The 14,994-nt window shown below is 34.1% G+C and overlaps 3 protein-coding genes across 3 annotated transcripts; 1 reads left to right on the forward strand and 2 right to left on the reverse strand.

Moving 5' to 3' along the window:
- The first annotated feature begins 266 nt into the window (after nt 1-266).
- On the forward strand, nt 267-3,528 carry LOC130657080 (tubulin alpha chain-like). The gene is made up of 3 exons (XM_057460048.1): nt 267-966; nt 1,872-2,094; nt 2,346-3,528. The coding sequence occupies exons 1-3, from the start codon at nt 964-966 to the stop codon at nt 3,470-3,472; spliced, it is 1,353 nt and encodes a 450-aa protein (XP_057316031.1). The 5' UTR covers nt 267-963; the 3' UTR covers nt 3,473-3,528.
- On the reverse strand, nt 3,198-6,536 carry LOC130657082 (uncharacterized). The gene is made up of 2 exons (XM_057460049.1): nt 5,997-6,536; nt 3,198-5,898 (listed from the first exon to the last, which is right to left on the reverse strand). Exons 1-2 carry the CDS (start codon nt 6,387-6,389, stop codon nt 5,035-5,037), a joined length of 1,257 nt encoding a protein of 418 aa, XP_057316032.1. The 5' UTR covers nt 6,390-6,536; the 3' UTR covers nt 3,198-5,034.
- Nucleotides 6,537-6,681: 145 nt separating this feature from the next.
- LOC130657079 (protein arginine N-methyltransferase 7-like) lies at nt 6,682-9,986 on the reverse strand. Its single transcript, XM_057460047.1, has one exon. The coding sequence runs from the start codon at nt 8,737-8,739 to the stop codon at nt 6,832-6,834; it is 1,908 nt and encodes a 635-aa protein (XP_057316030.1). The 5' UTR covers nt 8,740-9,986; the 3' UTR covers nt 6,682-6,831.
- Nucleotides 9,987-14,994: the final 5,008 nt, after the last annotated feature.

Here is a 14,994-nt window from a genome sequence, read left to right on the forward strand (position 1 = left end):
CATTAGATTTCCTTCTTATAAATCCTCTTTCTTTCGCTTTTTTTCTACCATCATTGTTTCTTTTTCACTTTTAAATTTACCAGTGTGTGTTCTTTCTTCTTATTATTTTTATTTAAACATATTAATATGATTGACAGTTTGTTGGTTTCTTAAAATGTTATACAATGTTACCATTTTTTTTATTAGTATCTAGTTTCAATATAAACTTTAGATTGAGATTTAAGAAACTTTAAGTACATGCTAGACATCAACTAACAACATGCTGTTGTTGTGACGCCAGCACGAATGTTTTCATGATTTGGGCGACCTTCGTGGCCCGCGATGTTGATTTTTTCTTCGTGAGAGCAAACAAACAAATGCTACTAGCGAAATGACGAAAAAACTGCTTTTCTTTCATTGATTTTGTCCATGACTGTAGATAAAATGTGAAAGCTGCAAATATCTGTGAAAAAGTTCAATTTGAATGTTTTTTAAATCTTGCTCAGCTAAGTATGTAATAACGTCTATTTTAGACTTGATTGCTTAACAAAAAAACAAGAGCTAAAATTGTTACATTCTCTATAAAAATATATATATGTAATTTAAATCTCTTGTTACAAAAAACAATGTCTCTTCCGACCACATAAAAGTTGGAAAGGAAGTTGCTTAACGCGTCATTACATGCAGCTACGCCTACCATAGATATTGTTGTGAATATATCCAGTCATAAATCATGAGGACAATTTTATAATTTAACCAACTTTGCCAATGTTATAAAAAGAAAAAATTTAATTGGTCGACAAGATAAACTTGTTCGCTATTGGTTGGTTTCTAAAGAGAAACAAATGTGTTGTGGTTTAAAGAGGTCAAGTAATTGTGGTCGTTCTCATTTTAACGTCAGAAACAACAGTGTTCAGTCGTCGCACCTTAAACTGGGTTGTTTTTGTTAAAAAGTAGAACTGTATCAAAGTTTAAAAATTCAAAATGGTAGGTTGCTTATTTTATTATAAAGTAGCTACTTCACGAAATGGTAAATTTAAAACGTGTTCGTAAGAGTCTATTGTCAATTAATCCAATACGTGAGAGGAGTTTATTGATTACAAAAAGGCGTCAAAACTAGCTCTCAATCCCTCTTTTTTGCGGATTATTGAAAGTAAGTACAAGAAACAAAATCCTGTTGTTCGCGAAATTTTATTTTCAACTTCCAAGACATTTTGTAGCGGTACTTTCCTTTTTTCAAGCTTTTTTTCTTTTAAATTACCGGACAATATTATTTATTTTTATCTTATTATTTTTTATGTTAATTTTTTGCTTTTCTTTCCATCCACATTTATACTTTTATATCTGTACATTTAATTCATTATATTTTTTAAGTCTCTTAGTTTTGTTGTTTCTTTTGTTAGAGGATTAATTGAAAAAATCGTGATGGGTAGTCCTAACAGACTTTTCGAAAACTACCCCTACGATGGAGAGATATAATTTGAATATTAAGAGTCATACCCTTTCTTTTATTATTTTTATCATTAATTTTAATAACCGGATGAGTTTAAATAACATGTTAATTGAGCTGGCGTTAAAATTAAAAACCTTTTTCCTTCCTTTGCTCGCTTACTAACAAATGTGTAAACTCGATGTCAAGATAACTTCTATATATAAATATTTTTGTCATACATAAATATCTTCCGAAGTGTAGTTAAACAAATTGCTGGCTTCAATCTAGTTATCAACTTTAGTTGTAAGATTCTTTATGAAATTCTGTTTCCATGAATATATTAACCAGTTAATTGAAACAGAGCATTTTTATCAAGGCGGACTGTGCAAAAAATACATTAGTATAATCCGTATACATCTACAAATGGCTAAATCTTTCTACGCGTTTTTTTACATTATAGCGTGAATGTATTTCAGTACACGTTGGACAAGCTGGATGTCAAATTGGCAATGCATGTTGGGAGTTGTATTGTTTGGAGCATGGTATCCAAGCTGATGGACAAATGCCATCTGATACAACTTTAGGCGGGGGCGATGACTCGTTTAACACTTTCTTTGCTGAGACCGGATCTGGTAAACATGTACCACGTGCTGTCTTTGTTGACTTGGAACCATCTGTTATTGGTAAGTTCACACTGCTACAACGCAGAATACATGTAGGGTTATTTTTAAGTCGGTTTAAATACTTTCTTAGGAGAATTAATGTTCATTTTTTAAATAGATTCATTAAACACAATCTCTCCTCAAAGACGTATATTGTATTAAGGTTTATTCTTAAAATAGATAGTTTAACAAGTCCTGGGTACATGATCGTACCCTGGGTAGATGGTCGGATTGATTAGTTAGATTTAACTTTAAGTTTTATTTGCGTCTAGATGAGATCCGAACCGGTACCTATCGACAATTGTTTCATCCGGAGCAACTCATCTCCGGTAAAGAAGACGCTGCTAACAATTATGCACGTGGACATTACACTGTTGGCAAGGGCTTCATCGATCAAACATTGGACCGGATCAGAAAGCTTGCGGATCAATGTACTGGCTTGCAAGGGTTTCTATTGTTTCACTCTTTTGGTGGTGGCACTGGATCTGGCTTTTCCTCTTTACTTATGGAACGATTATCTATCGACTACGGAAAGAAATCGAAATTAGAATTTGCAATTTACCCTGCCCCTCAGGTGAGCACATCAGTTGTGGAACCATACAACTCGGTTCTTACTACTCACACCACGCTTGAACATACTGACTGCACATTCATGGTAGACAATGAGGCTATCTATGATATCTGCAGATCCAATCTTGATGTCGAACGACCATCGTATACAAACCTAAACCGCCTAATAAGCCAGGTAGTGTCCAGTATTACAGCTTCGTTACGTTTTGATGGCTCGTTGAACGTAGATTTAAATGAATTTCAAACAAATTTAGTTCCCTATCCAAGAATTCACTTTCCTATGGTTACATACGCACCAGTAATATCAGCTGAAAAAGCGTATCATGAAAACCATTCAGTTGCTGAGATAACAAACGCGTGTTTTGAAGCGAAGAATCAATTAGTTAAATGCGATCCCAGGCATGGCAAGTACATGTCTTGTTGTTTGCTTTTTCGAGGTGATGTTGTACCAAAAGATGTCAATGCCAGTATTGCTGCAATCAAAACAAAACGTACCATACAATTTGTTGACTGGTGTCCAACTGGATTTAAAATTGGTATCAACTATCAACCACCAACTGTTGTTCCTGGTGGAGACCTTGCTAAAGTTGTGAGGGCTGTGTGCATGTTGAGCAATACAACTGCTATTGCTGAAGCCTGGAGTAGATTGGATCATAAGTTTGATCTCATGTATGCCAAACGTGCATTTGTGCATTGGTATGTTGGTGAAGGTATGGAAGAAGGCGAATTTTCAGAAGCACGAGAAGATTTGGCTGCTTTAGAGAAAGATTACGAAGAAGTTGGATTGGAATCAATGGACGGTGACGAAGAAGACGATGAAGACTATTAAATGTATAATATGAAAATAAAAAGGATATCTTGACGAAAACATAAATCTGTGGATAATGCTTTTATTTCATAGTCTACTGCGCGTTACCTAGCAGGTGGAGAGGGGGACAGGGACTAGTTTTATAAAGAACCTTTTTTTAAAACCCCATCTTACAATAAATTCATACTTATCCATATACTCAGGCCTGCCAAGTTTGAAACTTATATTCTGTCTTCTAGAGCAATGTACAAACCCGTATGGCGATACGTCGTTTAATTTTACAGATTTATTTTCAGGGGTTTATGTAGATAGGTAGTGCGAACCACACGACAGCCGCTGTTCACTTCACCACATCTTGCTATCTTAAACTTCCAAATCGAATTCAATTTCAAAAAAAATTTGAAAATAAACAGGATTCTCTCTTACGAAAATTTAAAATCAGGATTTAAAGGATTTAGAATGGTATTAACAAAATTTAAAAATACAATGCTCCAAAAACAGATTTACCGCGCAGTGGGTTTTAAGATAAATTTTTGGGAAGAATATATACCACCTGCATTGCAATAAATACAAAACATTTCTCTGCTTATACAATATAAACAGTTTTTGGGTCAAAAGCATAACAGACCAAATGTAATATTTCTCGAAAGAGACTGTTTATATCGTAATTATTAACTCATTTGGGTTTGTAGAAACAGGTTTTATGTTTTAAAGATTTACTTGTACCGAGGTTGTAAAAATCAGATTTTGTTTAAAAAAGAGAACGTTCGATTTAAATTTCATCGTTTTAATTTTTCAAATACATGTACAACAACATTTAAAAAAAAGAATGCAGTGTTTGTGAAAATAAAAGATTAACCTATAAACATGGAAGATTAGCTGCGTCCAAGATTTTTTACTCTCGCATTGCTATTTCCGCATGTGACCAACTGAAAATGACCGCGCTCAGACGATCCATTAAAACCACATTATTTTAATGCGTCGTGTGATGACCGCGAACCTCCAAAAGTTTTTGTATGAGGCTGGTGATTACAAAAGTCTTTTGTTTGACAAGAAAGAACTACCTAGTGGTACTTATTTCCTTTTTTGACCTTTACCCGATTATTTAAGTTTGATTTGTATATATTTTGCATTTTTAAGTATTTCATCGTGGAAGCCATGGCTGTCTAATTTTTACCTTTCGAAGTTGCCTTGTCTGTGGCGTTTGAATTGGTTGTGGTTTATGACACTGATGTACCTTAAATGAATTAATTTTCGCAGGAATTAATTTTATAGGAATTAATTAGTTATTTTTCAATTTCAGGATAATTAGTCCCAGGATTTTTACAAGAATTTACTAGCATTTTTTCGAAATTTTAATTTTCTTCAGGTCTGTTTATTAAAATAAGTTTGCTCATTTGTAAGGCTGAAAATCATTTTTATCAACCACAAAAAAGAAATATTTAACACAAAAAAAAGGAAAATTAAAAATTGTTTTGTTTCTTAAAAAAATTCACGAAGATTAGTTTTAGTGAGTGCTAATGATGCAACATTAACGGCATCAACGGCAGCTAAAAAAGGAAAAAGAACAATATTGGTGTGTATTAATTGTTTTGCTCTTTCATTTTCTCTTTTTTTTTCACGTCGTCCAACGCAAGTCTTTTGTCATCTTGACGTCCAGCATATACACCCCCTTTAACCAGCTGTTTCCCAGTATCCCAAATCGGATTATAAATACAACGTTTTGGTTCATATTGCCATTCCGGTTCAAATACAAAATAATTAAAGTTATGTACTAATTCACACAATTCAGAATTTAATTCTAGGTTTCCTATACTTTCATCTCTTTCTTTGACCGATGTAAAATTAAACCCTTTACCTTTCTGTTTCCAAAACAGTCTCATATCATCGGGATAAGTTCCGTGTATTCCGATATATTTATGACAAACATTTTGCGTATTTCTTAATTGCGGTTTCTCACTAACAATAGGCTTATGATGTATACGGCGATCGTGTCGGAACACAAAATCATTTAATATCAAATCCGTCGTCCAAACACCAATCATTTGATCAGCCCAGGGATGACATCGCATTGTATGCGGTTTTTGGGACAGAAAGTATTCTATTAAATCACGTGACATGAGAATTAAACTCTCCTCCGGACGTACTATCTCAAGTATACAATGTGTATAACCCCAATGAAAATTCGAAATCATAGGTTGAGGGAGTTCATACAAAAACCTTTCCAAACAAAAGAAATAATCATCGTCTACTCTTACAAAGTAATCGAATTCATAGTAAATCATCGCCCAAACCATGTGATACAAAAATCGAATACCAAACTCGATCCCACCTCTTAATGGTTGGAAATACATGTCTTTATGAATTTCATTTTCATTCTTAATGCGATCGTAATACTCGTCCCCAGGCTTCTGTTTGTCCGTGAAGAAAACACACTCAGGTAACACCTGATAAAAAAATAACAGAACAGTAGAAATTTAACATGTTTGACAGGAAAACGTTTCCTGAAACACAAATATAAAAAATAGTAAAAAAACAAACATACTTTAAAGGTTGGTTTACATTGTGCCCACCACGTGCTCCGGATAGCCTCCCTTCGATCTGCGCGGCGTGGACCAGACGACACGATAATAAGCACGGTAATCTTTTTTTTCACACGTGGCTTTTTAATATTAAAATTTTCATAAATTGGATTCTCCAGAAGTCTTTGCATTTTGTCCCTACGACTAAGTTCTGCCCACACCAGGCTTCTATCAGTAAGACTTTTTAATCTCTTTTCTTCAGCTGACATTTTTCGTTGCTGTTTCCTGATCGGATTGGCTTTGTTTTCTTCCAGTGAAGTGAGTAGCGCAAAATAGAACACCACACACAGACCCATGAAAACTATCACAGAAAAAAACTGTCTCAACGGTACTCTACCCAACAGCTTTACTAACATAACTAATTCTCGATTATTGCCTTTCAACTGTTACATTGTTATTATCCAATCATTTTATATCCACTATTAAGTCTCCTTTGTACCATGAGTTCTATTTCTCTTTTTATAAGGCACCTAAAAAACAAATCATGCATAATAAAAAATGAAATTGACAACACTACTGAAATCTAGATGTCAAATAGTTCAAACACAAAAATTTTAAGGTAGATAAAAAAAAAGAGAGGCAGCAAAATTATGCACATTGAAAGAGAAAACTGAGAACGTATCCTCATGGAACAAAAATTTTCTCATGAAGCAATAAAACTAATAATGTATTTTTCAAAAAGTAAATAATGTACAAGGTCCTTTTAAAGATATAACTTTGCAGTGGTACTAATTCTTTTAGAATTTGCTATTAAGAAGCAAGTATATATAAAACAAATTCAAAAATAACAAATAAAAATTAAATGAACGCAAACAGTAACTCAGAATCATTCGGTACAAGAACAACATTGGCTTCCATCTTTTCACTCGCTTTATAATGTTTTGGTTGAGCAAAGAAATAAAGACTTTGTCTCATGTAATCAACCCAACTACCATGGGAAGTCAAACCAGTGGAAAAAATTTTCTCTTCATCCATTACAAAATCTACCCATAATACAACAGCATGTGCAATCCCAGCTCTCGAAATACATAAACTTTCAGAGAAATACGTCTCCACCGCTGGCATTGGCTTTTCAAAATTAAATTCTGCTAGTATCATTGGTTTACTGATCAACCTGTTTTCATATTCCCACATGGCGTATGGCTCAACGTCTTGATAAAAACCTTGAGACATTTTTACAGGTGACCTAGCTTTTTCAATCAGAGAATCAAATTCTTTCATGTTAAAACCATCAACATTCTCAACAGGGGCATAAGCTTTCCATAAATCAGAAAATTCGACGACACAAGCTTTTAAGAATGCTTTACATGGATAAATTTTTAGTTTATTGTTGTACACACTTTGAAGATCTTGTGCTATTGTCCACAACGTTAAACAATGATGCCATGGTAGTAAGGAAGATGAGAAATAAGGATCAATAAGCAAATTACCAGAAAATGGCAAACCATTCGTATAATCTTTGATAATTTTGATATTTTTCTTATTTTCACTCGCCAAATCGTGAATAATTTGTTTCGAAAACTCTGAGCATTCGTAATATTTCAAATCAGTTTTACTAGAATGCAATGGAAATAAAGAAACATCTCCTATAATTGATACAATCTCATATTTTTTAATTAGGTGTGTAAACATTTGACATACTTCTACATTGTTCCATAATGCAAATCGCTCACGACACCAAACCACATGTAATCCACATGAACACAGGGGACGGTCTACAACATCTGTAACATTACAGCATTTCACATCAAACCATACGCTATAATCATCGTAAAACATAGTGGCAAAGACATTGTCATTCTGAGAAACTTTCAGTGGTTGTTTTAAATAGTATACCACCTGCATCCAATGATCTCGCCACACGTATTTTGCATTACTTCTCATCCATTTTGGTTCCATGCTCAAAACAATATTTTTATCCTTATGTAGAATTAAATCCCACCAAAACAAAACTGCGTGTATTATTCCCGACTGTGCCACATTTATGCATTTCTTAGTCATAGAGTACTTGTTATCGCAAGTATGCTCGTGTTTAGTGTGAAAATTAAAACTAGTCATAGTAATTGAATCACTCAGCAGCTTTATATCTCTTGGGTATAACTGATTTACTTGCACCTCGTGACCAGATGCTAGTCCTGGACAATTTAATAGCTCTTTCGTAGAGAAAAGGTCATTTGATTGAAACTTGTTCATACTCCATAATTTATCACATTCAATCAACTGTACTTTGACATCTGCTGATGCAGGTATAACTTTGCAATTATGAGTTAGCAGTCTGTTGTGTGCATCACGCAATGTTGGAAGAACTCCTTCGCCAATTAATTCAGAATCGAATATCTCAGTAACAAGAATATTAGCTTTAGAACTCATATCCGTTCCAATTTCAAGATCTGTAGAACACTTATTAACAACGTTTATAATATGACTGAGTTTATTCTGCTCAATAATTTTAATTGCTGTGTCTCCCATCGGTTTAAACATTTCACATGCTGAGACAGAATTTGCTCCTGCTTTGGCTGCCATCATGGATAAAATCCCTGTCCCACATCCAATGTCTAGAGCTTGTATAAACGGTTGGTTAATCATTTCACTGATTGTGCATTTCAAAGCTTCAAAATACTTTTTATGTCTTTCTCCATCATGCAACATACCTGCGTAAGTTGAACGTGCAATCTCATTTTTTAGGTCAGCCTCCTCTTCAGTCATTCCTTTGTTAATGAATGAAATAACGAAATATATTAGACAAACCTATGGCATAGAAAACAAATAAATTTAAAGTTATAGGAGATAGATGATGTTAAACTTCTGCTGTAGAGATTAAAAAGCAACCAGGGAGCTCCGTTTATAACTGAACCAATTAGCAAGCTATTCCTGGTTTTTATATATTTTGATCTCTGTTAATGTCCATTATAAAACGAGTCCTTTGCTGAGCGTTTTGTTGAGTGAAGATGAAGAGAAAGAAAACAATCACTAAATGATTTATTGAGGTAGCTAACAAATTTTATCACAAATAACAAAAACAAAATAAAAATAAAAATAATAACCTCCATTATGTGGTGGTGGGTGATCACATGCTGAACAAGTACTGTGCCTTTGCTTAAACAAAATAAACTTCAAATAATTTTAAAACAGTATAAATTTGGTCCTAGCAAAATAGTTGGATGAATTAGTTGAATTGATAAGGTAGTGGAAGAAAGGACTAGGAGAGGAAGGCTTAAGAGCACAGCAATAAAGTCATGATTCACAGCATTAGAGTGAAGTTTGACACTGTAGTAGAAAAGGAGTTGGTTTTTTGTCGCATCACTTTTGAGTATTGGGTACATTGGTATTGAGGAAATGTTAAGAGTTGACATAGGTTTGTAGTGTAAATATGAAACTATACACAACGAAATATTTAGCTTTACAGTGGCACGTTAGAGATAATTCAGAACAAATTGTTGACTAATAGAGTCTTGCCAATTAAGGTAAAAGGTAGGTTGTATGAGGTCTGTGTAGAGTGTTATGTTGTATAATGGGTACCCAAGCAGTAAGGTATCTGAGACACAGAAAGAGTTCAGATGAGCTTAGAAGTTGAATAGAAAAAGACTGGGCACCAAGTAATAAGGACAGACTTGATGAGAATATAATTAATATAGCCCTGTCCTGCAAAATTAAAATTTTGACAATTTTGGGGAGACTTGAATATGGCACGTGTAATTTATAAAGCTAGATTCACAAGGGCAACAAAACTGTTTCAAGGACTTAGCACTAAAACTTTCACCTAAAACCAATTTAGCATTCATGTGAGCAGGTTATTTTAAGTTCCAATGCACAAAGGCAAGTCGTCAAAAACATGTTCTAAAAATCAAAAAAAGTTGATTCTTAAAACATGTTTAAGCTGCTCTATTATTTAGTTGGTTGGGATTTCAAAGTATGGGAAAATTAATGTTATTCGTTTTAAAAGTTTATTTTATTAGGTGAAAAATAAAAAAAAATGTTGAGGATGGTAAAAATATCATATTAACCTCCATTAAGATCTTACATATTTTCTAAACAAACAAAACAAAAGTATATATTTACCCATTTTTTTCTTAGTTCTTTAATTAAAATATCAGTTAGTGTGTAACTTTCTGGTGCAAGTATCTAATAACTGTAGCAATAAGAAAATCATGTAAAAAACTAGAAGCTCTTGAAATCTTAGAACCACAAAAAAATGTGTTAGATGCAACACCAGATTTCATGACAGTGAAAATGAGGACAATAATGAGTTGGATGTTATGGTTACTTAGCGTTTAAAGTATACAGAAAAATAAACAAACAAACATAACATAACATATGTTAACTCAAAGCACCCAAAGCTTTATAAGCACCTAGTCTAAAGCACCCATCTCTAAAATCAAAAAGCCTCCTTATTCCCTCCTGTTAAGCCTTTTTCAGTCTACCTCCTTTGTCCAAGGAACTTTAAGTCTCTACACTTTCTTACCCAATTACCTCCTCGCTTTTTTCCAAGTGTCTGAACCAACTTAATCTTCTTACCTGGATAATAAAATAAAATGCAGTTTTAACTAGCTTCTCTGAGATACTTACAAGTATGTGCCTATATAAAGCAAGAATTTTTTAATGTAATTTATTGTTTTTTCTTTTATGACACACTAGCATTATATTGACACTCTTGATATCCTTAACTGAATTAATTTTATATAATTTTCTAACAATAGGTTCTGACAATAGAATTATTTCATCATTTACTATATACCACCACCAAGCCTTCACATATGACCAATTGTTTTAGCGACAGGTTTTCTTGCATGCGTTCAATTTGGCTTAGAACCAGCAAGGTTTTAATCCAGTGATGGAAACAATTGGCTATTCTACTGTGATTGTAAAGATTTGCAAACTTTCACTTGTTGGAAAGCTGGGATGCCTAAAATAAAAACCAACAAACTCTGGGATTCAGGAGTACAGAAAAAAGTAGTATAGGTTGGCCTCTGTGATATGAGCAAGTTCAGTTGCAGGCTACTTGGTCTCAACAATAGGCCTAAAATAAATTTAAATTGCAAAAAATTACTGGATTCGTGAAAATATTTGATAATACCGGTTTTCGGAAAAGAAAACTTCGCGAAATATCTCGATATGGCTAATTCACGACTTCGCAAAAACGTAGAAGTAAGTTTTAAGTCATTTGACACGGTCGTATACTTCCCTGCGTTCCCACAGGGAATCGAAAACCGTTCAAGTTTAGAGAGGTTCGCGTAAGAAAGAGTTAGGAGTTTTTGTATAAATTTTGTATAAATTGCCAATTACGCGTGATTTTCTCCCTTATACGGAATGGAGACAAGTCTTTCTTTGTACAGGATATAAAATCTCGTCCTTCTAGGCTAAGAATGGACTGAAAAAATAAAAAATATTTTATCTCAAGGAAGAAAAGAAATCCGAAAACAGACGTCATGATTATAGAAACTTCAATACCAAAGAATTACGTTTACGTTTTGTTCGCATCATTTAAGACCCTCACACACATGTATAAAACATTTGAATCAGTTAGACTCTATTTACGTTTACAGAGCCAAAAAAATGCAAATAAAACTGCTTGTGTCGTATAAACATGTTGCGACGTTGGAGTTATAGAGAGGAAGTACTCGAAGAGACAAAAAAACGTTCGAGTTAAGGAGAGATTCGAGTTATAGGGGTTCGAGTTATAGAGAGTCCTCTGTAACAGTAAAAAATAATGCATGCAGACGTCGCAAGTGGAACTTCTTATCTGTAGATTTGATAGCTGCATGGCATTTTTGGCAAATAAACGAAAAATATGGCTAAGTTCTGACATAGCGTACTACTTTATAAAAATTTAGAAAAATCAGGCTAAAATATGTCCGAAAACTTCTGACCCGTCTCGTCAGAATATCATACATGTAAAAGAGCCCTGGAAACAGGAGTGACTCTTTTTCCTTGATAAAAAAAAGGGATGGGGAAGGCTCAAAAACAACCCCCTTTTTCCAGGTTTCTTATTTATTTAGCCCTAAAATTGCTTAGCTCGTTGCGAAGCAACTTGTTTCTTTAAACAACCTTAACAGTGTTTGTTAATGGTGTATTAAAGCTTCAAAGATGATATGACGAATTTACGATCTTGACACTTTTGCACATGCACATTGTGCTTTTGAGAAGATTTTTTACCAGTTTCACTGAGTTAATTTTTTCAACAATTTAGGGCCTAGACTTGGCCAACTGGTCAGCTTATAGAAATAGCTGTTTAATTTTAATTTTTTATTTGCAGTAAGCACGTGCTTTTTACATGTTACATGTTTTACATGAACAAGTTTGGTTTTTGGCACATTTACATGTGTGCTGAGCGAGATTAATGGTTGATAAGCAAGATGACAAGACAAGAAAGTTGCTTTTATTTCTGGACAATTTTATTCAAGATTTGTGTGCTCAGAAGGAGGGGGTAGAAAGTTTAACAGCTTTATTCCTCTGAAAAATACAAAAATCGCTTGTCCATGCACCCCTTCTTATTGGTGGTGTGACACTTAAGTAGTCTCCCTTGAAGAATTGCTTAAATATAGAACAGTTTACCCAGGCTGTTTGACTGAAACAAAGTGCTTAGCAGCTTTAGCAAGCTGTTGTTGTTGTGTGCATTGTTTGTGTATGCAATGATGATGCAGAAATTGATTTCAAAGAAGGTTGAGCCGTTGAAAACTTTGACAACAAAGAGATTGGAGAAGAAAAAAAATACTTCTCCGAAAATTAAAAAACTTTCTGTGTGACATAGCTAGTTATTTTGATTTGACTTTGTGAGAACAATGGGCATGTGTACACTTTTGTGTAGGTAAGAAAAGCAGGACTCACACAGGGTAAAATAGCTGTTAATGAAGATTAAAGATTTTTTAGGTAGCATAAGATTCAAGAGTAACTGGATTAAATTTTAACTATATTTTTCAAATTCTTCTCAAAAAAAATTCACTAATTTTAAATGAACATTTAGCTCATGTTAATTGTGGTGTCTCTGTTGCCTCGTACTTACTAATGTTCCTAGGATCACATATAAGGAAACTTTACTTGAAACAATATTGGCCAATACAGGATAGGAAACTTGCCTCGCCTACCAGCTTCAAGATGTCTCGCTTATTAGGACAGGCCTATTCAAGTTTGGCTCTGTAAACAACCAGTTAGAGCTAAAGATTTCCACCCGCCCTCCTTATACTATACTAATAATGCTGTGTGTAGGGTTTTTATGTGATGCCACTCCAGGTCAACCAATGCGGAGTATCATTGCCTCCTCACCACAAAGCGTTTGTCACCACAACCACTGTTAAAGACAGAGTTAGTGGAGTTCAGTTTATGACTGGTTTGAACTTGCTTATCCCTCATATATCAACAAAGATGGAGACACTTGCTCTAGCTGCATGGTTTCCTTGAACAACCATTTGGCTAAAAATGTTGTCAAGGTTTCTGTCCAACAGTGGGAGCAAGAATCTTGGCTTATTACCCATTGCGCGTTTCAACTGATGGGAATGTTGGGCTTCCTAAGTCAGCCATAAATTTGGATTCAAGCTTGTCGTACCATTGAAGTGCATTATGACAAAGAGAATAATAAGATATGCCGTGGGAGACATTCAAGTTTGTCGAACTATTGAAGTGCATGTGATGAAATTAATGCCGTAGAGAAGACATTCAAGCTTGTTGTACCATTGAAGTGCATTATGATAAAATGCTGTGGGAGACACTCACAATGGAGTGCGGCCTAGATATACATGTCATTAAGGAGTGTGTCATACCATTGAAGTGCATTACGATAAAGAGAATAACAAGATATGCCATGGGAGACACTCACAACAGACTGCAGCCAAGATGTACATGTCATTGTGAGTGTCTCATACCATTTAAATGCATATGCTGGGGTTATTACTGTGTTTGTACACATTTTTACACAGTTTTTGCACATTTATCTGTCCTGCCTGTTATTGTTTAATCTTATTGCTTGGCATCCCGATCCATGCCGCCAAATATACAATTGCGTTCCAATATCAAGGATATTGTATAAATTTTCTACCCACAGAAATGCTAGCGCATGTGCAAAAACACCGTAAATTTTTTTTAACTTTTGCAAACATTGGCAAGTCATTATACCTTGCTCGAATTTTCTGTACTTGTCTTCTGCACATATATCTGATGTCACAACTAGTCGGCCATTATGAAGCGCATTAATGCGGACGTACAAGGAATAAGTGCGACCTTATTTCCAGCACCCTCTCTCGTGAGGGTTTGTTGCCTACGTCAATATCATTACTCCCCTTTGCAAGTTTTTTCATCAACCAATTTTATAAGAAAACAAGTAGAAAAAAAATTACTTTTAAGTTTTTTACTCGGCAAAAATTCTTGAGAGAGCGGGGAACGAAAAGGAAAAAAATCCGCCGGCAAAAAGAGAAGCTTTTGTTTTTTATCCAATCAAAATTCACCACCAATGGAGAAAAACTAATCAAAATGACAAAGGTTTTCCGCGCGAAAATTCCCAGGAAGGCTAATTCTCAGCAATAAATTTTCGCAAAATTAGTAGATTTGTCTTAGTTTATTATTATTATTATTATTATTAATTATTATTATTATTAATATTATTATTATTAACAATTATTATTAACAATTATAATTTTACAGGTTGACTACGTCAGAAATATTTACAATCCTGGTATCAAATAGGACCTGTTAAAACAAAAAATAATAATAAATGAAATTTTAAAATAGGTAATAAATTAGGTAAATACAAGAACAAATAAACAAATAAGGTAATCGAAAATAAATAAATTAATTAGATAGGTGAGATGGAAAAAAAGCAAACTGGTACACTGATGACACTGGTACACTGATGACGTAAGAATGGGATAGCACGAAAATTATTCTACATTGCTTAGTCAAAACACTCGCACACAGGCAACAAAATCAATAGAGAAAGAATCTTATAACAAAATGAAAGGCAATCAGGATACA

Source organism: Hydractinia symbiolongicarpus, chromosome 9 (genome assembly GCF_029227915.1).
Source record: "Hydractinia symbiolongicarpus strain clone_291-10 chromosome 9, HSymV2.1, whole genome shotgun sequence".
NCBI classification, from domain to species: domain Eukaryota; kingdom Metazoa; phylum Cnidaria; class Hydrozoa; order Anthoathecata; family Hydractiniidae; genus Hydractinia; species Hydractinia symbiolongicarpus.

Coding starts and splice junctions, on each gene's coding strand:
- LOC130657079 (XM_057460047.1), bottom strand. CDS start 8,739: ATGACTGAAGAGGAGGCTGACCTAAAAAATGAGATTGCACGTTCAACT.
- LOC130657080 (XM_057460048.1), top strand. Junction 2,095..2,345: donor CTTGGAACCATCTGTTATTG/GTAAGTTCACAC, acceptor ATTTGCGTCTAG/ATGAGATCCGAACCGGTACC.
- LOC130657082 (XM_057460049.1), bottom strand. CDS start 6,389: ATGTTAGTAAAGCTGTTGGGTAGAGTACCGTTGAGACAGTTTTTTTCT. Junction 5,899..5,996: donor AATGTAAACCAACCTTTAAA/GTATGTTTGTTT, acceptor TTTTTTTATCAG/GTGTTACCTGAGTGTGTTTT.